Here is a 25,549-nt window from a genome sequence, read left to right on the forward strand (position 1 = left end):
TACTCAGAAGGCCCCAAGAGGTCCCTTTAATTCCGGGACCTTTGAAATATGAATCCCCAATGAGGCTGGGTTTGGGTTGAGGACTTGGCTTTAGTTCAGCTGCCTGCTTAGCCTCCCTGCACCTACCATGCCAGTGGGCCGCTGGGTGCCCAGGAAGCCGGAGTTGGCGCCAGACACTATCTGACCATCCAGGCCTGAGTGGAAGGCAGCAGTCCTGGCGAGGGGGGAGAAAGCTAGCCCAGCCAGGTCTCAGGTCATGCTGTGTGGCAGGTGGGATAGAGGGCAGGTCCACTGCACCTGAGGCCACACTCTGGAAGTTTATCTGGGTGGTTGTTGAGCCAAAAGGTTCCAAGGCAATTGCTCACAAGGCCTGGGTTACTCTCCTTCCAGAAGCCAGGTTCCTGGGCCCAAGGAGAACATGCACAGTAGGTAGATGGTGAGTCTCGGAGATGACTGGAACCCGTGTTTGAGAAGGCAGGCCACTATCTCAGCCTCATCAGGGCTTGGGTTCCACTTGTCTTAAGTGGAAATCCTTATGACACCAACTGTCCCTGGTCTGGCCTGCTCCACCCTTGCCTCTGCCCTTGGGCCCTGAAAGAGGCCTCCTCCGCAGTGACCAGGTCTGAGGCCTCCCCTGGCAGCTGGGAAGGGGCCCCTCCCTATCTCACCTGCAGGGTGGGGGAAACCTGCGGACCTTCGACTCTGATTAAGATGGAGACAGGTGGCTCATCAGGAACTCGGTCCTGGGGTGGTGGGGAGGCACGGCGTGATACAAAGGCCTGCACCAGCACAGTGTGTCTTAATTCGGTTAAGACAGTTTCAGATGTGAGTTTTTTCACACGAGTAGTCTGGTGTGAGAAGCCAGGATGGAGGAGTGGACTAGGAGCTGGCGGCCTCAGCCATCAACAGCTCTAATGCCGTGGGTAAGTCCTCGGCTTGGATGAGTGCCCTCAGAAATGGCCCAGCACAATAGCTCACCTTGATGGTGTGCCTGCTTTGCCATGTATCTGACCTGGGTTCGAGCTCCTGCATTGGAGGTTTTCAAGCTGTACTGTCCCCCTACCCCATTTGGAAAAAATAAATAAAACCAGTTCCCCGGAGTTTACTACAACTGCATTTTGAAACGTGCCTGGCCTTTCTAGAGGACCAGTCCAGATTCTGAGGTGTTATGGGGACCCTTAGGGAGACATGGTCCAGCTTGACCTTTGAAGACAGCCTGGCCATCCTGAACCCGGGCCTCTGGTGCCCTCTAGCGGCCATGGCAAGTAGCGCTCCAGAAGCAAAGTAGAGGGGCCTTCAGGAGGACATTGTTGTGGCCTTTACCTTCTCTTGCAGCCGTTGCCACTGAGCAGGATGCCCCAGGCTCTCTGTACCCACAACTGATTTGACACTCAAAGAGGAAAAGGGAGCCTTCTGAGTCACCTGTCCTTCCAGGACAAAGCTCATTTGTTTTCAGACCTGCTGGCCTGCTCCTATAGGGCAGTAAAGCACCGAGCACCGGGGCAGACCTCCTGGGTGCTCACCTCTGCCTGGGTCTAGTGAGAAGGGTGCTCGGGGCAGGGTGCTGAGGGTCAGACCTCCTGGGTGCTCACCTCTGCCCGGGTCTAGTGAGAAAGGTGCTCGGGGCAGGGTGCTGAGGATCAGACCTCCTGGGTGATCACCTCTGCCCGGGTCTAGTGAGAAGAAAGGGAAGCAGTTGCATGTGTGGTTGACTTTACTCCCCAACAAGGTTCTTGGCCCAGATTCCAGTTCCAGTTCAGGAGTCCCAGATTGGCCTCGTGGAATGGGGGTAGAGAGCAACTGACCCAAGAGTTGCTTGGTCCCACTGCCAGTCTGATACCAGCACCAGGTGTCTGGCTTTAGTGTGTGGTCATGACACCCATTCCTTCAGGGAGGCTGGCCGGCTGGCTGTCAGGGGGGCTCTGGTGACACAGCTCTATAGGGCTTCTCTTGGACGTGGCTGGTCTGTTGCAGAAGCCACTGCCGCTCCAGCTCACTCACTGTCAGCCTCAGCGTCACCTCCTGGAACACGCTGCTCACAGACACCTGTGTGGGCCGGGGAGTGCAGGGCTGGTTACACTGCGGCCCCTAATGTGAGCCCCCATGGGCCCTCCCTGTGCCTACCCAAGCCTCGCCTCCTGCCAGTGTCACCCTTACCTGATCAAAGTGAAGTTTCCGGAACATCCGGATGCTTGGTTCATTGGCTTGCCCGATTTTAGCCTCAAAATTTCTCAAACCTAGTTTGGTCACTCCTCCCCAAGGAGATTGGAGAGACAAGCAGCAGAATGAAGCCCCCTTAAAACCAACACCCCCAGCCCCACCTATGCTGCGTCCTGACATTCAGGCAGAAGAAAGCCTGTGTGGTCCCAACATGCCCCAGCCCTGGGGGGAGGTGGGAGGGAGGACCTGGCCACTTGCTCAGAACTTACCATAAGACATCATCATGAGGACAGCCTCTGTGCCAAAGCCTCTGCCCCTGCAGCTGGGCTCTGGGAAATAAAAATGCCTGCTGATGGCATGTGTCAAGCTCTGGGGCAGACGCTTGACCCAGATGGTTTTATCTAATCTCCACAACTCTGTGAAGCTGTACTGTTACCACCGTCCTGCAGATGCAAAACTAGGCACAGTATGACTCATCTAAGACCTGGAGACACTTAGCAGCCAGACCCCAAAGGTGACCCCCTACCCTCACTGCCCCCCTCCAAGAACAGTTGTACACCCCCCTCCAATAAGTCCGGGGACCATGCTGCATGGAAGAGAAGTAATTTCTGGAGAGTCAGTCCCTCGTCTACCTCAAGCACCTGGAGATTTGACAGCGGAAGTCTGCAGCGAGGGAAACAACTGATCTGGTAAATGCAGGATCTGTGGGCATGAGGTGCCAGGTTCAATCCTGGCACTACATAAGCAAAAGCACTTCTCAGGCACCTCTCCTTTGTTCATGAGATAAGGAATTTTTTTGTTTTTCTCCTTCCTCCAGGGTTATCACTGGGGCTCAGTGCCAGCACTGTGCTCCTGGCAGTCATTTTTTCCATTTTATTTAATAGGGCAGAGAGAAATTGAGAGAGGAGGTGGGAATAGAAAGATAGATACCTGCAAATCTGCTTCACTGCTTGTCAAGTGGGCGGGGAGTGGGGGCTCAAACCAGGGTCCTTACACTTCATACTATGTGTGCTTAACCAGATGCACTACTGCCCAGCCTCTGTAAGGAAAATATCCTTAAAAATAAAATCAGCAGCCCAGGAGGTGACACAGTGGAAAGAGCATTGGACTCTCAAGCATGAGGTCATGAGTTCAATCCACAACACTGCCTATGCCAGAGTGTTGCTCTGTCCTCCTTTCATAAATAAAATGTTGGGGGCCAGGTGGTGGCACACCCAGTTAAGTGCACATAGTACTAAATGCAAGGACCCTCGCAAGGATCCAGGTTTGAGCTCCCAGAAGTGAAGCAGGTCTACAGGTGTCTCTCTTTCTCTCCCTCTTTATCTCCCCCTCCTCTCTCAATTTCTCTCTGTCATATCCAATAAAATGGGGGGAGGGGGAATGGTACCAGGAGCGGTGGATTTGTAGTGGCAGCACTGAGCCCCAAGGACTGATGGCAAAAATTAATACTTTTTAAAAAGATTAGGTAAGTTTGCACCTAAGCAGTAGCTAGGAATAAAGTGAAATAGCAGGTGAGCAGGGTGCCAAGAGTCAGGCTGGTCCCCCCAGTCAGGGACTGGGCTCCCCTTAGCCTCCCTGTGAGAACTCCAAAGTCTTTCTGTCCTATGGAGCCTTGGCTGGCTTTGGGTTCAGTGATCTGACAGGCCAGAGAGAGGGAAGGTAAAGCCAGGTAGAACAAACCTGCAATCATGACCTCGATCTCCCCCAAGCCGGGGTCCCCTAGGTCTGTGAGGAAGAGGTTCACGTCTCCTGCCATGCAGCTTTCTTCTGGGGTACCTGGTTGGGCCCGCCACTTCTCTGCATCCAGCACAATGAAGGTACACTCTGAGGAGAGAGGTGACAGTGTCATCACCTCCACTCTGCAAAGAAGGGACGAGTGAGGCTGGGAGATAGCGGGTCCTATGGGAGTAAGAAAGGAAGTGAGGCTGAGAATGCCCCCTGCAGCTGTCTTTCCACCCGCAGCCCCAGGGCTCGGGGCCTGAGCTCCTTTCTCACTGTCTGCATCTTCCCGCCAGCTCTGCTGCATCGCATACTCCTGCTCCAGGCTCAGTGGCTCTGAGGCTGTCAAACGCTGCAGGTCCTCTGATTTCATCCACTCGTGGTACCTGCATAAACACAGGAGTGGCCCTCAGCACATGAGACTGTTTCAAAGGCCTGGTCTGACACTTTGTAGCGGGGAAAATCAGTACAGAAAATGACCAGCTCTCCCTCCAGGATCACATAAGCCTCAGAGCCAAAGAAAGGGTTATAACTGCTTGTAAGGCAAAGGGCCACAGGCACAGGACCTAGAGCAGATTAGTCCCACAAGAGCATAGCCGGGGGGGGGGGGGGGCAGCTCTATCTGTCCAGTTCCCCGTCTTGTCTCAGGGGTCATTGTGGGGAACAATCTGAAACTCAAAACATTCCTTAGATTCCTGAGGGGAAGCATATGGCAAGCCCACTCAGCAGAGAAAGCTGGATAGCCTTCCACAAATGCCAGGCACCAGGGAATCCCCCAGAAGGAAAACTACAAGCAGAGAACACCCCCCCACACACACACACACACACACACACCAACACCCACAATTCCAGTCTACCAGATGTTTGCCAACTGCCCCCACAGGAGTCCCACCCTGCCCCTCAGTTCTGGCCTTTCAGAACAATAAACAGCGGAACAACTCATCAGTTTGGAGTCTTATGACAACACTCAGTCTTCAGAAACAGAACATAAGCACTGGCACCAGAGGAATATCACTAATTTACAATTAAGCACAAAGATAATTTATTTCTCCGTAACACACTTAGCTTACACGGAATGATTCCTTGCTGAAAGGGCAACACGGAAGTTGAGGCGGTGAAGGGGGGGAGGGGAAGGGGAGGGGTGACTTCTAGAGAACTCTTGCTCTGCTGCTTTCACTTTTTTCCTGTACAAAGTTACTTCTCACAGCACTCACATCACTTCTCCTTCTCAAGGAAGCATCCTCTGTCTGATATTTGGCCTAAAGAAGATGTTGACTCTCCTTACTGGTCTGGGAGAGCTGGTTTGTATTTCATGGCAGGTGGACCAGTTACCTAGGCACATGCGCTGGGGTGTACGGCACCAGGACCACCTTCTTCCCCAGCAGTAAAACGTTCTCATTTAGCTTCATGGTAACAGCCTGCAGATGGGGAAGACAAAGATGTCACTTTCCTCACACTTAGTGTGGGTGCCAGAGCTCTCAATGTTCTATTGATTTACTACTGGATAGACAGAGAGAAATTGAGAGGGGAGGGGGAAGATAGAGACAGAGGGGGCCAGGCGGTAGCGCAACAGGTTAAGCGCACGCGGCGCTAAGCGCAATGGCCGGAGTGAGGATCCCGGTTCGAGCCCCCGGCTCCCTACCTGCTTCACAGGCGGTGAAGCAGGTCTGCAGGTGTCTTTCTTTCCCCCTCTCTGTCTTCCCCTCCTCTCTCCATTTCTCTCTGTTCTATCCAACAACAACAACAATAGTAACTATAACACCGATAAAACCACAAGGGGAACAAAAAGGGGAAAAAATGGCCTCCAGAAGCAGTGGATTCATAGTGCAGGCACCGAGCCCCAGCAATAACCCTGGGGGCAAAAAAAAAAAAAAGAAGAAAAAAAAGATAGAGACAGAGAGACACCTGCAGCCCTGCTTCCCCACTCACAAAGCTTTCCCCCTAGAGGTGGGGGCCAAGAGCTTGAACCCCGGTCTTTGTGCATCGTAATGTGAGTGCTTAACCAGGTGCACCACCACCTGCCCCCCTCGACTCTCTGCCTGGGGGCTAAGCTGTCAGAAGAGCCGCAGTCCTTCCTTTCCAAAGAGCACAGGCTCAAAAATCCCCTTGCAAGCAGGGGGAAGCAGATGGTTAAAGGCAAGCCAACAATCCGGACTTGCATGTCCACAGGCCAAGTCCAGACTCCATTTCTGCTTGTCCCTTCACTCCCACCTCGCAGAACTCCGACCCCTCGAAGCCCAGCACCAACCAACTTTGGTTTTCAGAATTCAACCTTTCCCCCTAGCGACCACGCAGCTGGGCCCTCCCTCTTTCCCGCTCTTTAGCCAGCTCTCCTCGGGTCCTCAGTCCTCTGCTGTCCTCAGTTTGAACGAAGGTCCCCGACCCCCTCCTTCCCGCCCGCAGCCGCCAAGTTCACACCCACTCCCCGCCGAGCGCGGAGCAGAAGCAGCCACGCAGCTCCGCCGAGGAGTCCAGCTCTCAGCTCAGCCGGCGCCGGCGTCTCGCGCATGCGCTTAGGAGCGCCCCAGGCCCACTTCCGCCACGCAGACGGCAGCCCTCAGGGCCCAATCTGGGCCCCGCCCCAACCAGGCATCCAATCAGCGTGCGGCGCCGCGCCCGAGCTGCGCGCGGAAAAGGTGGGGCCCCAGCGCGGGAGCATGCGCGCTGCGGGCGATAGTGCAGGACAGCTGGCGCCGGCGGCCGCGGTGGCCTGGACCGAGCTGCGCTGCAGGTGTGCGGCCGATCGCGAGAGTGGACCGGGCTGGGGCGGCGTCACACTGGAGGGGTTGGGGGCGGGGGGTGGGAGGAGGTCCTGCAAAAGGGATGAAGGTGGAAGGAAGCCCGAAATAGTGCTGTGAGTAAATGGAGGCTTGGTGGTGAGGAGCCCTAAGGCATGTTGGGGAGCGGAGCATGAAGACCCTATTAAGAGAGGTTTGGGGACCAGGAGTTGGGTTGGGCAGTGACTTGATGAAAGCCCTTTTGCCCGAGGGAAGGGGCGCAAACAGTTAACTTGGACGGCTCGGTGTTGCTGTGAGCTTCCTGGCATGGGGAGAGTCACCTAAGAGTGTCAAGGGGGCTTTAGTGATGGATGGGGAAAACTTAGTGGTTCCTGTGGCCCCTTGTGTGACTCGGAGTCTGAACCATATTGAATACACGCATTCCCTGCACAGCTAGGAGAAAAGCAGCCCCCGCCACGGTATGTCAGTCATTCAGGAAACCCCTTTCCCTCCCGGCTGTCTTGGGACAGTTAACTGAGTTTGTGATGAAAGGACTAGGGCGGGGGCCCCTTGCAGACCTCCCCCTCCGCCGGTGGTGGTCCTTCCTGAAGTTGAAATCAGCCCTTTTGGCCTTAGGCAGCCGCAGCAGCCGCCGCCCCCGCGCAGAAGGAGCCTCGCCTGGAAGGAACCTCAGCTGCCTTGGGGAGATGGCGGGTGAAATCACAGAGACCGGGGAGCTCTATTCCCCCTACGTAAGTGTTGCTTTTAGAGCCTGCTCTACCCACACCAGAACTACTGGCTTCTAGAGAAGCCTCTGGTTTCTTATGGCTTGTACTACTGATGAGTGAATATTGTTTGTGATGACCCTCCCTATGAGACAGAAGGCAGAGGGGGCCTGGTGGGGGTGCTCAGCTGCCCACATGTTGCTCTTGCTGTGGGCCCCAAACTCCTAGTCAGATTATTCACTTTTTAGATGTTAACTCCAGAGTGGTTAGGAAATCCGAAGGGATCTGCTGACTTTATGGCATTTATCTTGGGCTTGCTATGCTTGTCTGCTGTCTTAGAAACCGTGACTGACAGACAACTGGTGACTCTGGGTTTTGCGCCTCTCAGCAGTTTACAACCACATTTGGGTTTTAGCTGGATTCTGAATTGCACAATTTTAACAGTCTTGGATGACCTGCCTGACAGAGAAAGCATGGAGAGATCTTCATCTGCAGTTTGGTGGAATCTGTAATTAGAATGATTGCTTTCTTACTCTCTTGGATCTGAATTACCCACCCACCCCCTCCCAACCACTGCACCCTCACACGCCTAGCTTATCTTTGTAGTTTAAGTTTGCTCTGGCTACATCACCGGTCTCCTGCTTGAGTAACTGGAGGATTGGAATAGTCAGATTGACTCGGGGCTACTTAATAGCTCAGGGGAAAAGAGCACTGCTGGAAGCCGCACGCGTTTTCTTTTTAGAACTCCCTGACCTTCAGTAGCTTCCCTGCTTTGCCTGGGTATCCCTGCTCTGTTTCTGCTAGTTTCACAGACTTGGAAACTGGATCTAGAAGCATTTGTGAGACAAGGAAAAATGCCATCCTAACGCCAAGATCTTCCCATTCATGTAGAGTGCTGTAGGAGCCCCCTGTGCCTCAGGAATTTATCAGGAGAAGAATTTCTTGAACTTTGGAATGAAACCCATTATGTTTATCTGGTTTGTGGAATTGTCTAGTTTCTAGAATTGTGAAACAGCCTCCTCTTGGTGTCAGTAATGAAACGTCCACCTGTCTGTAAAGATCACTGTGATTCCTGCCTCTTTTCTCACGACTATAAACTTAGAGTCATTTCTGTAACTGAGTTGCCAGGAAAAAGCTTAGCTCCCACTGTTCTTGTGACTCTATAGAGTGCAGGTAATTTTTCCATGTGCCAGCTACACCCTCAAGAAGTAGGGCGATTTAGGCCTAGAAGCTTCTCAGGACACTACCTTGTAGACAGTTTTTCTTACTCCCTATGTGTTTGTTTCTACTTGAGGTCTTACTCTGGGTCTTTGTCATGTATTCCCGCTGCCATTCTAATATTGCTGATTAAGAGATGTCGGAAAGGGGCTGGGGCAGTGGTTAAGTGCACATGCATTACCATGCAAAGGTCCTGGTTCCTGTCCCTGCCACCCACCTGCAAGGGGGAAGCTTTGTGAGCAGTAAAGCAAGTACTACAGATGTCTCTCTGTCTCTTTCTCTCTGCCCACACTCTCAATTTCTCTGTGTTCTATCAAATAAAGAAAGAAGGGGGGGGGAAAGGGTGGGGGAAATGGCTGCCAGAAATGGCAGATTTGTCATGCAGGCACCAAGCCCCAGTGATAATGCTGGTGGCAATAAATAAAAAGAAAAAATGGTGTGTGTATTGGGGGGGGTAGGCCAAGCAATGGTGCACCCAGCTAAGCGCATAAGGACTTTGTGCAAGATCCTGGGTTTGAGCCCTGTTCCCCACCTGCAGGGGGTCCACTTCATTAGCAGTGAAACAGGTCTGCAGGTGTCTCTATCTACTCTTCCTCTCTCAATTTCTCTTGTCCTATCCAACAAAATGGGGGAAAATGGCTGCCAAGGGCAGTGGATTTGTAGTGATGGCACCAAGCCTCACTGATAACCTTGGAGGCAAGGGGGGGAGGTGGTAATAGGCAAGGGACAGGTGGCATTGAGGATGAGATGACTTAGCCGCTAGTTAGCATGGTCAGGGTTTGAGGAGAAAACGCCTTCTTCCGTTGTATTTTATTTTATGTTGAATAGAGAGAAATTGAGACAGGAGGGGAAATAGAGAGAGAGAGAGAGAGAGAGAGAGAGACACCTATAGTCCTGCTTCACTTGTGAAGCCTCCTCCCCTCTCCCCGCAGGGGAGAAGCAGGGGCTTGAACCCCAAGGTGCTGGGCACCATTATATGCATGTTCCTCTAGCCCACACACACCCTCCACACTTTCTTCCTAAGGTTTTCTCTTTTTGTTGTTTTAGTAATTAATTGATTTATTCCTTTTTGTTGCCCTTGTTGTTTTATTGTTGTAGTTATTGATGTCGTCATTGTTGGATAGGACAGAAAGAAATGGAGAGAAGAGGGGAAGACAGAGAGGGGGAGAGAAAGACAGACACCTGCAGACCTGCTTCACCTCCTGTGAAGCGACTCCCCTGCAGGTGGGGAGCCGGGGGCTCCAAACGGGATCCTTATGCCGGTCCTTGCGCTTAGTGCCATGTGCGCTTAACCCGCTGCGCTACTGCCCGACCCCCTTACTTCCTTTTTTAACAGTTTTTGCTGAGTTCTGGCTGATGGAGATGCTGGGGATTGAAACTAGGACCTCAGAACCTCGGGCGTGAGACTCTTCCTGCGTAACCATTGTGCTGTCTCTCCCATCCCCGTTTGTATTTCGTATTCCCAGAGAGGGGGAGCTATCCAAGCCCAGCTCCACTACCCTTGGAGTTCCTACTGGTCCACAGTAGGAAGCGCTTCTCTGCAATGCCAGGTATTACGTTGCATGTGCAGACCTGCTGGAAGATGTTCTGTGCCACCACCACCTTTGTAAAGTTCTTTAAGGCTCATTAGCCTGGAGATTTAGTTGAAGTTTCTCTTGAGAGCATACTGACTCGACTGTGGCAGCCTTGTTGCTTGGCACTGTCTGGAGATGCTCTTGATTGTCACAGCGTGGGCGGAAAAGGTGTCCTGCATGTAGTGAGTGGAGGTGAGGTGCCGTAGGACACCCCACAATGCTCAGGACAGACCCCACCACAAAGGTAGTCTGACTCCAGACTGAGAAGCCCTACTCTAGAATAGACCTTTGACCTCAAGACCTTCAGCTATTCCTGAATTTACAAATGTCTCTTCTTCTTCTAGCGTTTGCCCTTCTTCCGTAGCCAGTCAACAGCATCAGGTTGAGCCTGATGTAAAGTTTTGAGACCTCCTTTGAATCTGGAGAGGTGGCAGTCGTTGACTATGTTGGTCATAGTCTGTCTGGAGCCGCAGGGGCAGTTCGGGTCGTCTCTGGCTCCCCAGCGATGGAACATAGCGGCGCACCGGCCATGGCCTGTTCGATAGCGATTGAGGAGGGCCCAATCATAACGTGCTAGGTCAAAGCCGGGTTAATGCTTGCAGGGGTCTGTGATGAGGTGTTTGTTCTTGACCTCAGCTGACTGACAACTCTGTTTCTAAGAGACTGGAACAGAGAAGTTCAGTGTAGGCGTAGGGGACCAGATTGGGTGACAAGACGTCAAGCGTTGGACAGGGTGGGCGAAGATATCCGCGTATATTGGCAGGTCCGGTCGAGCGTAGACGTGGGAAATGAACTTAGATGATGCCGCATCCCGACGAATATCTGGCAGGGCGATGTTGCTGAGAACTGGCAACCATGGAACCGGGGTGGAACGGATGGTTCCAGAAATTATCCTCATGGAGGAATATAATTTGGAATCGACCAAGTGGACATGGGGGCTACGGAACCATACTGGGGCACAGTATTCTGCAGTGGAATAGCATAATGCCAGAGATGATGATCGCAGTGTGGAATTCCCTCAGAAAACTTCTGCTTAAAAACCGTCATTTCAGGGAGTTGGGTGGTAGCGCAGCAGGTTAAGCGCATGAGGTGCAAAGCGCAAGGACCGGGTAAGGATCCTGGTTCGAGCCCCCGGCTCCCCACCTGCAGGGGAGTCGCTTCACAGGCGGTGAAGCAGGTCTGCAGGTGTCTGTCTTTCTCTCCCCCTCTCTGTCTTCCCCTCCTCTCTCCATTTCTCTCTGTGCTATCCAACAACGACGACATCAATAACTACAACAATGAAACAACCAGGGCAACAAAAGGGAATAAATAAATATTAAAAAACAAGAAGAAAAAGAATGTAAGACTTTAAGCCCCTCAACATCTGGCAGTGACAGAGCACGCCTCCTTGGGCCCGTTTGTACCTGCGTCCTTGTGTACGGTTGCTCCCAGCGTTGCTGTCACACAGGGGCCTCCAAGGGAGCTGAAGGGGAGAGAGACTGACTGGTGTATTCTGGGCCTGTCGGTTCCAGGTTGGACTGGTGTACATGTTCAACCTCATCGTGGGCACTGGAGCACTCACCATGCCCAAGGCCTTTGCTACAGCCGGGTGGCTGGTCAGCCTGGTCCTGCTGGTCTTCCTGGGCTTCATGAGGTGAGAGATTGGGATTGGGGGGGGGGGGTGAAGCTGAGGGTGCCAACCATCTCCACGTTATCTCGAGGAAGTGAGCTGGGAGTGGAAAGCTATCCATGCTGTGCCCCACCCAGAAAGAGGAAAGGAGATGCAGAGGGTTCCCAGTGAGGATCAGTGGGGTGACCTCACTGGCGAAAAACTGAAATATCCTGTCAGGCCTGAGATCCTCATTCGTTTCCTCCCCCAGCGGGTTACTTACTGTCCAAATTGTATACATTGTCCACAGGGCTGCCCCTCTTCTTTATCTTTTAATTACACTTAGTTATTTGATTTGCTAGGGTAGAGAGAACTTGAGAATGGAAGGGGACATAGGAGAAAGACACCCAAAGCACTGCTTCATCCCTTTTCTAGCAGATGGGAACTGGGAGCTTGAACCCAGGTCCTTGCACATGGTAACATGTGCACTCAGCTGGGTGTGCCACCATCCAGCCCCTGGGTTTTTTTTAAGGTTTTGTTTGTTTGTTTTACCAGAGCACTGCTCAGCTCTGGTTTATGGTGGTGCAGGGGATTGAACCTGGACTTTGGAGCCTCACGCATGAGTCTTTTTGCATAACCATTATGCTATCTACCCTCCCCCCCATGTCTGTTTCAAGATTTATGTGCACACAGACACACACACACATGCATGAGAGATTGAGACCACAGGACCATTCTACTCTGGCTTATGATTGTACCTGGGACTGAACCTGGGACCTCCGGACCTCAGGCATGCAAGTCCTGCACTATAACTGAGCTATTTCTGGCCACCAGCTACCTCTGTTCTCTGAAAAAACAGAGATCTAGTTCCTTGTCTGGTACAAACCGAGCCCTGAAAGCCCTTGTCCTTCCATGACTCCACTATCCCCTTTGAAGGACCTTCACAGAGCCACCATCTAAATCGGAAGTGATTATTGGGCCCCAGGTGGGGGCCGTCATACCCACTCCTTGCTCCTGTTTATGTTTGAATATGATCAATGAGTTGGCTTTGTGCAATCAGGAGAAGCCTCTTTATGCCTTAATTAAGATAGATTAGTTTTACTTCCCCAAAGACAAGAAACCCAAAGCCCTTAAAATGGTCACTTAAGCAGGATAATGAGAATTCTTGGTGCTGAGCGCCTGGAATGGGAACTTGAGAGCTGGCTCCCCCCCACACACACACCCTTGAGAAACAGCCTATCCTGTGGGTATGTGCTTCACTCCTGCCCTAGCTGCCACCTGACTTCTGGGCTGCCACCTACCTGTGGCAGGTGACAGTACCCAGGAGGGCTCTGTCAAGTCCAGTGACAAGTCTGAACTAGCCTTGAGAGAGAGGAAGCTGACTGTCCATGTAGGGTCATTCCAGTGAGGCCCTTTTATCCCTTAGATTATAAGCAGGGAGCCACCATTCCCTCTGTCTGGTCGACAGGAATATGTCTGTGTTTCAGCAGTGGTCCATTGTGCTCTGTTTTCTCTCCCTCTCCCTCCCCCTCCCTGCTCCTCCTCCCCATTCCCCTCTCCTTCTCCTTCCCACTCTCCATCTCCATCTCTCTGTTTTGCCTCCAGGGTTATCACTGAGGCTCAGTGCCTGCACTACTAATCCACTGCTCCTGTGGCTATTTTTTTTTTCCCGATTTTTTGAATAGGACAGAGAAATTGAAAGAGGAGGGGAAGATAGAGAGGGAGAGAGAAAGATAGACACCTTCAGACCTGCTTCACTGCTTGTGAAATAAACCCCCTGCAGGTGGGGAGCTGGGGGCTCAAACCAGGATCTTTGCGCAGGTCCTTGTGCTTAGTACTATGCACACTTAACCCGATGTGCCACCACCTGGCCCCCCCTTTTTTTAATCTTTATTTATTTATTGGCTAGAGACAGCCACAAATTGAGAGGAGAGGGAGATAGAGAGAGAAAGAGACAGAGACACCTGCAACACTGTTTCACCCCTTGTGAAGCTTACCCTCTGCAGGTGGGGACTTAGGGGCTTGAACCCAGGTTCTTGTGCACTGTGATGTGTGTGCTTAACCAAGTGCACCACCACCTGGTGCCTGCTCTGATTTCTTTAAGAGAAAAAGATACCACCCAGGCTGTAACACAGTAGATAAAGCACTGGACTCTCAGGCTTGAGGTCCTGAGTTCAGTCTCTCCCTCTCCCTCTCCAAGATTTTTTATTTATTTAGTGTAAAGGTATGTGGAGAGAGAGGAAAGAACCGGATATCACTCTGGTACATGTGCTGCTGGGAATCAAACTCGGGACCTCATGCTTGAGAGACCAATGCTTTATCTACTACGCCACCTCCCGGACCACCTGAGTTCAATCTCTGGCATCATATGTGCCAGAATAATGCACAAGTTCTCTCCTTCCCTCTCTTTCTTAAAAAAATAAATAAATAATAAGTCTTAAAAAGAGAAGAGAATTTTTGCTTTTCACTCTTAGCAAATGTCTGGTGTCACTTCCAATCTCCCTTTTGCCTTGGGCCATAAAACGTAAGTTGATTTTAATATCAGCCAGATTATTAAGAAAGTGAAAAGTTCTGCCAAAAAAAGAAAGGGACATATCCTGGAGCCAAGCGTTCCTTTTCAATTTTTCATGCCTGTGCTCCTACCACTGCTGGGAAGAACTGGGAGTTGACCTCTTGTCTGTGTCCCAGCGAGGAGAGGTAAAAATTGTCTGCTGTCCTTCCAGTGCCCTCCAACACACACACACACACACACACACACACACACACACACACACACACACACACCCCTTGTTGGTGTCTGCTACCTCTCCCTAGGCTTTTCTCTCCCCCACCCCAAGGGAAATGTATTCTAAGTGTAGATGGGAACATCAAGGCAAGCACACGACATGTCCCATGTGTATGCACTCAGTATTTTATAAAAAGATGTGTTTATTAATTCATGAGCAAAAGAACCTGTGCAGTGCTGGGGATCAGACACAGGACCAGTGCTTATGGATCCGGTGCTTTATCCACTGCACCACCACCCAGGCCACATGTGTACTCTGTCTTGTATCAGGTCAGACTCATCTTGATAGTTCCCTGGGAAATAGTTCTCAGAAGAAAGAGTGCTTTGGGCTTATTGGGGCTGGCGCCGGGGGTCTTAAGATGGCTTTTCCTTTTTCTTCGTACCTTCCCAACCTGTTGCCTGTCTTTTGGCAATGACCTGGGCCCACCCCCTGCAGCTTTGTAACAACCACTTTCATGATGGAGGCCATGGCGGCAGCCAATGCCCAGCTCCACTGGAAGAGGATGGAGAACAGCCTGGTGAGTGCGACCCTCAGCTCTGGGCAGGACATCCAACCAATCAGGCACCAAACTAGTGGCTCCTGCTGTCGGGGGATGGGGACCCTGTCACCTAGCTAGTCCCTGAGCTAAAGCACATCAGCTTACGGAAACAAAGGCTACCTTGCTCTCAAGTGCAGCTTCATCGGCTGCCCCACACTGTGACCTGGCTCAGACACCCTCAGCCTTTGCGCCCAGGGACTGTGCTGCACCTTCTGACGTCTGGTTTGTCCCAGCCCCACTGTGACAGTGTCCAGGTGCTGAGCACTGCCTAGTCAGATACCTTCTGGAAAGAAATAGCAAAGGGAGCAAGTTCTCCTCTGTCCCAGGAGGGGCTTCCTGTAGTGAGTTATGCCTGCCTCCTTTTAGCTGGCTCATCCTGGCCCCACCCACCTCCCCCCTTCACCTCCCTGCCAGGAGGAAGAAGATGAAGACTCCTCCTCTGGCTCTGACAGCGATGCTCTCACCCAGGACAACTATGAACAGGCAGAGAAGCGGCCCATCCTGTCTGTGCGTAAGTCTTGGGGTTCTGGGCCAGCCTGCACTTCTCTCTGGTCCAAGGGGCCTCCCAGAAAGGCCCCAGGCTTTTCTTGCCTCAGGGTTGATTTCTTAGAAGGCATCTGGCAGAGTACAAAGAGCAGGGCTTAGAGCAGGGGCTCAGGCTTCTCCCCTGCTGGCTGAAGCAAGCTCCTTAACCTGAGTGCCCCAGTTCCCCACCTGGCCTGCTGTTACTGAGAAGATTAACCGCCAGGTTCAGTGGTAGTGCCTGTAGAAGGCTCCCTGACTTCTCTCTTTCCCCAGGTCCTTCCACAGACATACACACGCATGCCTGCCCCTGCCTGACACGTTCCGCCCTGACCCAGCTGAGCCAGCGCGAGTACCCCGACTTGCCCTCCCACCCCCCCCAACAAATGTGTCTTTGGTATCCTGTCTTACAAACTGATTTTGAATATTTCAAGCAGGAAATGTGAGGAAGTTGTTTTTTTTTTTTAAGATTTTATTTATTTATTCATGAGGAAGTTAGGAGGAGAGAGAAAGAACCAGACATCACTGGTACATGTGCTGCCGAGGACTGAACTCAGGACCCCATGCTTGAGAGTCCAGTGTTTTATCCACTGTGCCATCTCCCAGACCATGGAATTTTTTTCTTTTCAGGAGTTTGAAACTCTTAGGGAGTTTATGGTTCTGGCTACTTTTGTGAGCTTGGCACCCCTGTATCCCCAGCCCCTAACCCTGCCCTGAAGCCTTTCCCAGTGGAAGGACTGCTTTCTCTTCCTTGTCTTTTGGCTCTTCAGAGAGGCATGGCTCCCAGCACCTTTTTGAAATCACAGACCGGGTGGAAATGGGACAGATGGCCTCCATGTTCTTCAATAAAGGTAAATCTCCTCTTTTTCAAGGTGGGGGAGGGGACACAGGAACCGGGAGAGCTGGTACTTGCCTGCACGCCTGGGTGCCCGGAATGAAGGGTTCACCTGGTGACCGGTGTGGCAGGAGGTGGGGGTGGTGCCAAGGAGCAGGTTGTCGGCTGGCCCCCAGTGTGCTTGAGAAACCAGCCTGTGAGAGGCCTGAACAAGCAAGCTGTCTTCCCGGACTCCCTACACACTTCTCCCCACCCTCCCCCCTGCCCCCGCCCCCGCCCCCAGTCCATTAGAATTTGGAATAGAGAAGCATCCAGTTAGTTCTTACTGCACCTAGAGGTCACGAACCCTGAGCAACTCTCCAAGACAGGAAGCCCATGGGAGGTCAGCTGGTAGTTTTGTGCCTCTTTCTTGATTGCTTCCAACTTGCACTTGTTTCCTTCTGGACTGCTTTCTGTCTAGGACGCCAGAGCAGACTCCCTGCACACCTCCCCAGTGGCCAGCAGAGGGCGCCAGGAGCTCAAGCACAAGGCTGCTGTCTTGGGCTCTAACCCAGTCCCCATTGTAACCTCTCCCCGCGCCCTCCCTGCACCTTGGCAGGACTGGTGATCAACCAAAAAGACCCAGCCCAGCTTGGGTGCTGGATTGCTGGAGTGCCAGTGATAGCATCTTATCCTTCCTTCCTTGGCCAGTTTTGTTCAGGGAGAAAATGACTAAGAGTTTTGTTTCTTAATGTCCAAGCCTATTTCCCTTCCCCTCATAGAGGATCTGGCCCATCTCAGTCAGTCTCTTCCCAGCAGTTGTCTTGGGAAGTCTGCGCCTTTACTAAAGCTCCTGCTTGCAGAGGGTGGGTGTCTCCACTGATTCTAGTCTTGAGTGGGGGCATCAAGAATTTAGAATCTTCATGACTTTTTTTTAGGATGTCAGTGTTACCTGGTAGTATGGTTTGACACCCCTGTCTGTAAGGTTGTGATCATCAGTTGGAGGTTGCCAAAGGGTCTAGTTTTGTTTTCCCCACGGGACCTGCTTCTCAGAGGGTTTTCAGAACTTCTTTTTTTTAAAAAGAAAAAAAGGGGGGGTTGCACCCAGTTAAGCGCACAGAGTGCTATGCACAAGGACCCAGGTTTGAGTCCCTGCTTCCCACCTGCAGCAGGGACATTTGACAAGCAGTGAAGCAGGACTGCAGGTGTCTCTCTGTATCTTCACTTCCCTTCCCTGCCCTCTCGATTTCTCTCTGTCCTATCAAATAAAGTGGGGAAAAAATGGCCTCAAGGAGCAGTGGATTCATAGTGTGGGCATCAAGTCCCAGCGACTGCAGGAAAAAAAAAAAAAAGAAAGAAACAGCTTGGTTTTATCTAACCCATCTCTGTGTTTTTTCTTTGTTCCATTTCTGTCTCTTCCCAACTCACTAGGCTAAGAGAGGATAAACAGTCTCCCCTGGCAGTCTCCTTCCAAATGCAAGTTTCTGAAATAAAACACACTCTACAGGGAGAAGGCAGACTTTCTGAACCATCTTTCTGATTTTCAGATTATACAGTCCACCCTGATTTCTTTCAGAATTCTTGGCTTTGTTTTCCTTCTCCACCCAAATCTCATAGAAAAATAAGTACATCGTGGTCCAGAAGGTGGCGCAGTGGCTAAGGCACTAGACTCTCAAGCATGAGGTCCTGAGTTCAATCCCTGGCAGTACATGTACCATGTGATGTCTGGTTCTCTCTCTCCTCCTATCTTTCTCATTAATAAATAAAATCTAGGAGTCGGGAGGTAGTGCAGCAGGTTAAGTGCAAGTGACACAAAGCACAAGGACTGGCGTAAGAATCCCGGTTTGAGTCCTCGGCTCCCCACCTGCAGGGGAGTCACTTCACAGGCGGTGAAGCAGGTCTGCAGGTGTCTGTCTTTCTCTCCCCCACTCTGTCTTCCCCTCCTTTCTCCATTTCTCTCTGTCTTATCCAACAACGACAACAACAATAATAATAACTACAACAATAAAACAAGAGTAACAAAAGGGAATAAGTAAATAAATTTTTTAAATAAATAAAATCTAAAAGAAAGAAAGAAAGAAAATGAACACACCTCCTCTTCACTAGCTCTGGGCTTCCTCAAGCTCAGCGTTGTCACGCCAGGGCTGGGTCTTGCTCTGCATGGGGCCCTGTCCTGTGCACTGTGACCATCAAAACTGTCTGCTGCCACATGTTCCCAGCAGGGGGTGGGAAGCAGATTCCCCCCCAGTTGCAAACCACCACTCTGCTCTCACCCTCATCCACAGATTGTCATCTTTGCCTTTGAAAGGGCTGCCACCCTCCACAAAAGGCTCCCTTGGGGGCCAGGCTCCTTGCTTGTAATTAGAAATGCCAAGCAGAGTCTTTGCTCTTCTCTCAGGAAGTCCATTGATCCTCCCCATTTTGTGCCTGGTAATGAAATTTATTGATCAGAGACAGCCAATGGCAGTTTATAAACAGAACTGACACTGGTCGGCAGACAGGTGGAAGAAAAGCAGGTGGTGGGGAGGGATTTGTGTCTTCCATAGAGATGAATCATCTTTTTTTTTTTTTTTTTTTTTATTTATTTATTTTCCCTTTTGTTGCCCTTGTTGTTTTTCATTATTGTTGTTGTTACTAATGTTGTCATTGTTAGATAGGACAGAGAGAAATGGAGAGAGAAGGGAAACAGAGGGGGAGAGAAAGACAGACACCTGTCGACCTACTTCACCGCTTGTGAAGCCACTCCCCTGCAGGTGGGGAGCCAGGGGCTCGAACCCAGATCCTTATGCTGGTCCTTGCGCTTTGCACCACATGCGCTTAACCCGCTGTGCTACCATCTGACTCCCAAACCATCTTTTCCTAGTCTTTTTTCCCCAGACTCCTAGGAGCAGAGCTGACCTCAAATAGCCAAAGAGGAACATGTTCCAGCTTTCCCCCTGGGGACTCTGGAGGCTCTTCTGAGTCTCTAGGATTAGAAAGAAGCTGTCACTTCATTTTTCTTTCTGTTCTCCAAGAAGCCAGCAGCTTGAGACCAGTGGCATCAAAAACCCAAGCAGTCTGTCTGGGCTGGCAGTTGAGACTGATTGTCTTGAGGCTGTAACCCTGAGGTGGTTATGGCCAAAGGCTTTTCTCGGGGCTTTTACACCTGGTCTTTATCTCCTGGAATCATGTGGGGTAGGACAAGTGGACTTCTTCTCAGCGGACAGGACTGGAGACGGTCAGGGAAGTGTGACGGATGGACTTAGGACCAAAGCCTGCCCTCTCTAACACCTAGCTCCCTCCGGAACCTTCAGGGGAGCCTGGCTGGCCTCTGCAGAAGGGACTTCTACACACACACTTTCTTCCTTTATTAAAATACTTATTTATATGAGAGGGAAAACCAGGGCATCACCTTAATACATGTGATGCCAGGGATTGAACTCAGAACCTCATGCTTGAAAGTCCAGTGCTCTGCGCACTGTGCCACATGCTCTTTGGAAAGGCAGCATCTTCACTCACAAATGGTTCATGTGAGAAGGAAAGCAACCCTGTGCCGGGCACTGGTCTCTCCCTCTCGGCCCAGGCACAGGCCTCTTCCTGTTGGTAAGCACCCGATGGGAGACGACTCTTCCCATTGGATGAGCAGCCTGTGATTGGTGATGGTCAGATTCAGAAAGGAGGCACCTGCAGGCTGGTCTGTGGAAACTGAGGGCCTCTTACTTGATTTCCATTTCAGAAGCTGGGAGGCACTTGCCATTTTCTCCTTTTGCTTTTCAGTTCTGCAGTAGCAGTCTTCTGTCTCAGGACCCCAAGTCTGTCCATAAAGGGAGCCTTGTCCTGGGTGACCTCTGGAGTTCGCCTCCCGACCAGGGGCCTCTTGCCTGTCCCAAGTTCAATGATACCACTGGCCCCTCGTCAGCCCGTGCCCCAGGCTTGCCCTGGCCCATCTGGACCCAGAACCTCTCTGGTCCCCCGAGCCCTGCTTCCCACTATCAGTTGAAAGTCACGAGTAGCTGTACCTCCCTCTGGCTCTGCCACTCAGCTGGCCAGGACAGGAAAATAGGGGCTCATTTTGCCCCGACTCTGCTCTTCTTGGGGCAAGTGAGCCCCTGGGCGACTCAGACACTGTGGATGGACTAGAGATTGAATCATCAAAAAAGAAAACAGTCTCTCCCTGCCCCCGCCCCCGACCCATGACTTTATTCCTTCCAGTGGGGGTCAACCTGTTCTATTTCTGCATCATCATCTACCTGTATGAGGACCTGGCCATCTACGCTGCCGCAGTGCCTTCCTCCCTAATGCAGGTGACCTGGTGAGTGTCCCCTTGTCCCCTGTGCTAGCTGTGGACATGCAGGCAGTTTTCAGGGTAGAAACACAGCTCCAAGCACCTAAGACCCATTGCAGCATTTCTGCATCCATCCTTGGAGGCTGGCCCCTTCCTGTCCCATTGGGAAGGTGACTGAGGTTCCCACCGTCAGCTCCCTGGCCATGGGGAAAAAGTGACAGGAAAAGCATGCTTCATGGAAAGTCAGAGGGTGGGACAGGGTAGGACAGTGGCACACTTGGTAGAGTGCATACATTACCACACACAAGGATCCAGGTTCAAGCCCCCTGTCTCCACCTGCAAAAGGAGACTTCATGAATGGTGACGGTCTCCAAGTCTTTCTCCCTTTCTTTCTCTCTCTCTCTTTTTGTTTTGTTTTTACCAGAGTGCTGGTCAGCTCTGGTTTATGGTAGTGCAAGGGATTGAACCTGGACTGTGGAGCCTCAGGCATGAGAGTCTCTTTACATATGCTATCTACCCCCCCACCCTGTCTCTCTCTCTCTCTCATCCTGTCTCCCCCTTTCCTCTCAATTTATTTCTATTCTGTCAAGTAAAAGAAGAAAAGAAAGGAAAAGAAAAGAAAAAAAAAAAGGAGAGGGGAATGGCTGTCAGGAGTCCTGGATACTTTTGTTTGTTTACCATCATGTAACTATAACTCCACTATTCCAAAACAACTTTTCCAAGTATAGATGGAGAGAGGGGAGGAGGGAGGAATAGATAGAAATCACAGCACCTGGCGCAAAGCACAAAGACAGGCGTAAGGATCCCAGTTCGAGCCCCCAACTCCCCACCTACAGAAGAGTCGCTTCACAGGCAGTGAAGCAGGTCTGCAGGTGTCTGTCTTTCTTTCCCCCCTCTGTCTTCCCCTCCTTTCTCCATTTCTGTCTGTCCTATCCAACGAGAACATCAATAACAACAATAATAATAACTACAACAGTAAAACAAGGACAACAAAAGGGAATAAATAAATTTTAAGAAAGAAAAAAAGAGAGAAAGAAAGAAGTCACAGCGTCAAAGCTTCCTCCCTACAGTGGGGCCCAGGCATTCTGGTAGTTTACTTAATGAGGGGGCTCAGGCCTGGAGCACTGCCCCACCAGCCCTGAGTCGTGGATTCTTAGGGCAGGCACCAAGCCCCAGCAACAACTATGAAAGAAAAACAAACAACAAGAAAGAAAAAGGAAAAGGGAAGGAAGGGAGGGAAGGAGAGAGGAAAGGAAAAAGAAGAGTGAAGCCAGAAGATTGGGTCTGAAGTAGCTGTCAGGGAGTGGTGATGGTTAAGAAGGCTGCGTCCCATCTGCCTCCTGCTAAGCAGGGAGGCCAGGCTGAGCCACTGTTGTCTCTGTCAGCAGCGCTGTTGGCAACGACTCCTGTGGTGTGGAGGCTCACACCAAGCACAACGACACGGACCCATGCTGGGGGCCCCTGCGCCGAGTGGACGCCTACCGAATCTACTTGGTAAGTGGCCTCCCTCTCCCTTACTCTCCCATGAGAGTCCTTCCTCGGAGAGCAGAGCTCCAGCTCTTCTCTGGGGCCTCGGCCAAGTCTCACAGACTCTCCAGAGCACCTGCACAAGCAGGCTTCCACCATACATGGTCTGAAGTGGACAGGAGGGCCACTGTCAGCTTCAGGGTCCTGAGCTTTTGTGAACTTAACTCAGGGCTGCAGGGCCACTCTAGGAAGAGCTCTCTTGAAGCGCCTAAACTTCTTTTCTGGAAACTTCCCCTGGCCAGTCTAGGAGCAGCTGTGCTGAGGCCAAGTTTCCTGTCTAGCCCATCCCTCTCCTGTCTACTTCCCTCCTTCCCACACCCCTGTGTGCAGGGGGCGATGAGTCTCCAGGCTCCTCCTTGATTGCTTTGTGCCACGGGCCAGGGGAGCGACTGGAGCAAAGAGCGTGCCAGACGGGTCCTGGGTAATCAGATCCAGTAGGCGGTTATTTGTCTCTGCCTGCTCTGCGGACAGGCCTCAGAAATGTTTCCCTTTCCCCTTTGCAGCGTCTATTAATATTCTCTGCCTCTTGGTCCTGCTCAGCCCTGACACAGATTTAGGTGTGCTAGGTGACACACTGCTTGACACGTGGCCACTGAGCTGATCTGGATGGGGGAAGCTGGGGCAGGAGTGAGCCAAGCCTTTCGGGGAGTTGGCCTCTTGACTTAATTATCCCTGTGCTGGCAGAGGTTTCTGCGGGCCCTGCCAGCCGTGCCATTTGGCTCTGAGTGTGTTAACCCCAAGGGCCCCTGTGTCTTCCGAGTCCCACCTTCTGGGACCCCCCCCCAGGAGAGGCCTGTGACCCAAGCCACAGGAGAAGCTGGTTCCCCTCTCTGAGCCATACTGTGTGCCGTGGCCAACAATTCATCTTCTGGAAGGACTGTAGCTTGGGTGCTCCCACCTGGCTGTGCTGGTCTACTGGGGTTTCTGTAGATTAACTTCCTGGAGCACTTTCCCCTGGCCCCAGCTTTGGAGGGTAGGCAGAGTACCTGGGCAGGGCTGATCAGGCCTGGTAGCCTCTGTGTGTTTCAACACACGGTAACTAATAAAATCTGCCGAGGTTCCAGTAAGTGTATGAACCCACCTAGGTCTCTGGTGGCACAGACTGATGAGGGGGACGAGATGCAGACGGGCTCCTTTGGGTTGGTGCAGACACAGGAGCACGTCCCAGGAAGGGCGCAGCAGCAGAGCCCGCGGGTGGGTCTCAGGGAGTCTGCCTGAGTCCACGCAGGATGTCCCTGGCACCTTCCCCAGCCACCAGCCACGCAGACCTGAGCACTGGGAACATTGGCCCCTGCCATTTGCCTGGTGAATTATTTAGAAGCGTTATTATTGCCTTATTAAATTGTTCCTTCCCTTATTCCTGAAAACCTTCCAGATGATGGAAGCCTCCCTCCCTGAAGCTTAATAACTCTCTGACCAAACAGAAGGAAGCCTTCAGGAAAGCAGACGGGCATTAATTACTGCCTTCATCTCCCAGATATTGCACTTATAACTCATAGGGCTAATTGCCATCCGGCCTCAGAAACTAGTGTGCGTGTGTGCTCAAAACCAGTCCGTTCTCTCTGGGTTATTGACACCAGCTGCTGCCCCCCCCCCCACTTCTACACACACACACACACACACACACCCACTGTGGGTTCAGGGTTGCTCAGAAGGTGTTTGCATCAGATGTGCTTAGAGAAATTTGCAGAAGGTGAACTTTAGTGTTGTATCAAGTCACTTTGTGACTGCCTGTGGCCCCTAGGTCCACGGCAGCCACAGAACAGTGCCTCCAGACCCTCAGACACAGGCACCCCTGTTCCTCTGTGGGCTCCCTGTCTGGGTGAGCTGGAATGGACTTGACAGAAATGTGGAGTCCCTTTCGCCTCCCTGAGCTCTTCACGGCAGATGGTGACAGCAGCTACCTCATCGAATCCTAGGTGTTTTTACAAAGATGCTGGGTCAGGCAGGAGCAGGGCATAAAGCCTAGAGGCAGGCTAGTTCACCCTTCCTACCCCTGCCTGTCCTCTCTGTCTCAGGGAAATGGTGTCTCTCTCCAACCCATAGGTTTAAAAGGGCCTTGTGGGGGCCAGGCGGTGGCACACCTAGTTAAGCACACACACTACAGTGTGAAAGGGCCTGGGTTCAAGCCCCTGGGCCCCACCTATATAGGGAAAGCTTCACAAATGGTGAAGCAGGGCTGCAGGTGTTTCTCTCTCCCTCTCTCTCCCTCTCTCTCTTGTTTTTCCTACAGAGTTAATTCACTGCTCCTGGAGGCCATTTTTTCCTTTTTTTGTTGTCCTTATTATCGTCGTTGTTACTATTATTATTGTTGTTGTTGTTATTGTTGTTGTTGAATAGGACAAAGAGAACTTGAGAATGGAGGGTAAGACAGAGAGGGAGAGAGAAAGATAGACACCTGCAGACCTGCTTCACCACTTGTGAAATGACCACCTTGCAAGTGGGCAGCCGGGGCTCGAACTGGGATCCTTGTGCCGGTCCTTGTGCTTTGTACTGTATGCACTTAACCAGGTACACTACGGCCTAGTCCCTCTCTCTCCCTTTCTCCCTCCTCCTCCCCTCTCAATTTCTCTCTGTCTCTATCCAATAATAAATATAAATATAATTTTTAAATAAGTAAATAAAAGGGGATTATGAAGCAAGGGCAACCAGTTGAGTGCACATGTTACCATATGCAAGGACCCCAGTTCAAGCCCCTGGTCCCCACCTGCAGGGGCGATGCTTCATAAGTGGTGAAGCAGGAATGCAAGGGTCTCTCTATCTGTCTCCTTCTCTCTCTTTTATTTTAAATATTTTAAAAATCTTTTTATTTGTTTATGATTGGATAGAGACAGAGAAATGGAGAGAAGGTGAGGAGATAGAGAGGTGAAAAAAAACAGAGAGACACCTGGAGCCCTGCTTCACCATTTGTGAAGATTCCCCCTGGAGGTGAGGACCAGGGCCTTGAATCGGGGTCCTTGAGCGCTGTCATGTGTGCACGCTTAACCAGATGTGCCACCGCCTGGCCTCTGTCTCTCTCCTCAATCTTCACTTTCCTCTCCATTTCTCTCTGTCTCTACCCATTATTATTATTATCAATAAATAATGAAAATGAAGAAAATATTTAAAAAGAGCATAACTTTAAAAAGAAAAAACGGTGGGGGGAACAACTCATAATAGCCATGTCTTCATTGCTGTTCTGGGACAGTGTGTTCTAGGGGTTGGTGGGTGGGGCAGAGAAAGGTACAGGCTCTAATTTTGTGGCTAAATTTTCACCAAGTCCTCTGGAAATGATCTCTTCAGTGTCTCCCCGGGAGTGCTGCTGGGCTACACCCTGAGAATGAGAATATATATTTGGCTGTTAACGATTCCTCAGCAGAAGGTACTTTCTGCACTAGCAGCTCCCGGCCCTTGACCT

The 25,549-nt window shown here is 51.5% G+C and overlaps 2 protein-coding genes across 10 annotated transcripts in view; one reads left to right on the forward strand and one right to left on the reverse strand.

Annotated features, from left to right (window-relative positions):
• Positions 1 to 1,696: 1,696 nt before the first annotated feature.
• Positions 1,697 to 6,316, reverse strand: NAT9 (N-acetyltransferase 9 (putative)). Of its 6 annotated transcripts, none has more exons than XM_016188795.2 (7): positions 6,298 to 6,316; positions 5,212 to 5,297; positions 4,156 to 4,265; positions 3,841 to 4,059; positions 2,430 to 2,489; positions 2,158 to 2,252; positions 1,697 to 2,046 (listed from the first exon to the last, which is right to left on the reverse strand). In XM_016188795.2, exons 2-7 carry the CDS (start codon positions 5,286 to 5,288, stop codon positions 1,912 to 1,914), a joined length of 696 nt encoding a protein of 231 aa, XP_016044281.1. In that variant the 5' UTR covers positions 5,289 to 5,297; positions 6,298 to 6,316; the 3' UTR covers positions 1,697 to 1,911. The 6 variants fall into 6 exon arrangements, with proteins under 6 accessions (XP_016044281.1, XP_016044287.1, XP_060058690.1 ...); XM_016188801.2 differs by lacking the exon at positions 6,298 to 6,316 and adding an exon at positions 5,522 to 5,540 and having other exon boundaries at positions 2,158 to 2,237; positions 3,841 to 3,984; XM_060202707.1 differs by lacking the exon at positions 6,298 to 6,316 and adding an exon at positions 5,522 to 5,540 and having other exon boundaries at positions 2,158 to 2,237.
• A 207-nt stretch (positions 6,317 to 6,523) lies between these two features.
• TMEM104 (transmembrane protein 104) overlaps positions 6,524 to 25,549 on the forward strand; it is a 69,554-nt gene continuing 50,528 nt past the window's right edge. The window contains exons 1-8 of one of the 4 annotated variants that reach the window (XM_060202723.1): positions 6,524 to 6,610; positions 7,233 to 7,348; positions 11,625 to 11,746; positions 14,923 to 15,004; positions 15,392 to 15,536; positions 16,318 to 16,398; positions 20,553 to 20,652; positions 22,011 to 22,119. In XM_060202723.1, the coding sequence (XP_060058706.1) occupies positions 7,304 to 7,348; positions 11,625 to 11,746; positions 14,923 to 15,004; positions 15,392 to 15,536; positions 16,318 to 16,398; positions 20,553 to 20,652; positions 22,011 to 22,119 (684 nt within the window). In that variant the 5' untranslated portion in view covers positions 6,524 to 6,610; positions 7,233 to 7,303. Of the gene's footprint in view, positions 6,611 to 6,666; positions 6,734 to 7,232; positions 7,349 to 11,624; positions 11,747 to 14,922; positions 15,005 to 15,391; positions 15,537 to 16,317; positions 16,399 to 20,552; positions 20,653 to 22,010; positions 22,120 to 25,549 lie in introns of those variants that run through there. The other 3 variants (XM_060202725.1, XM_007524637.3, XM_060202724.1) reach the window with 3 other exon arrangements.

This window comes from Erinaceus europaeus, chromosome 12 (genome assembly GCF_950295315.1).
Source record: "Erinaceus europaeus chromosome 12, mEriEur2.1, whole genome shotgun sequence".
Taxonomy (NCBI): Eukaryota; Metazoa; Chordata; class Mammalia; order Eulipotyphla; family Erinaceidae; genus Erinaceus; species Erinaceus europaeus.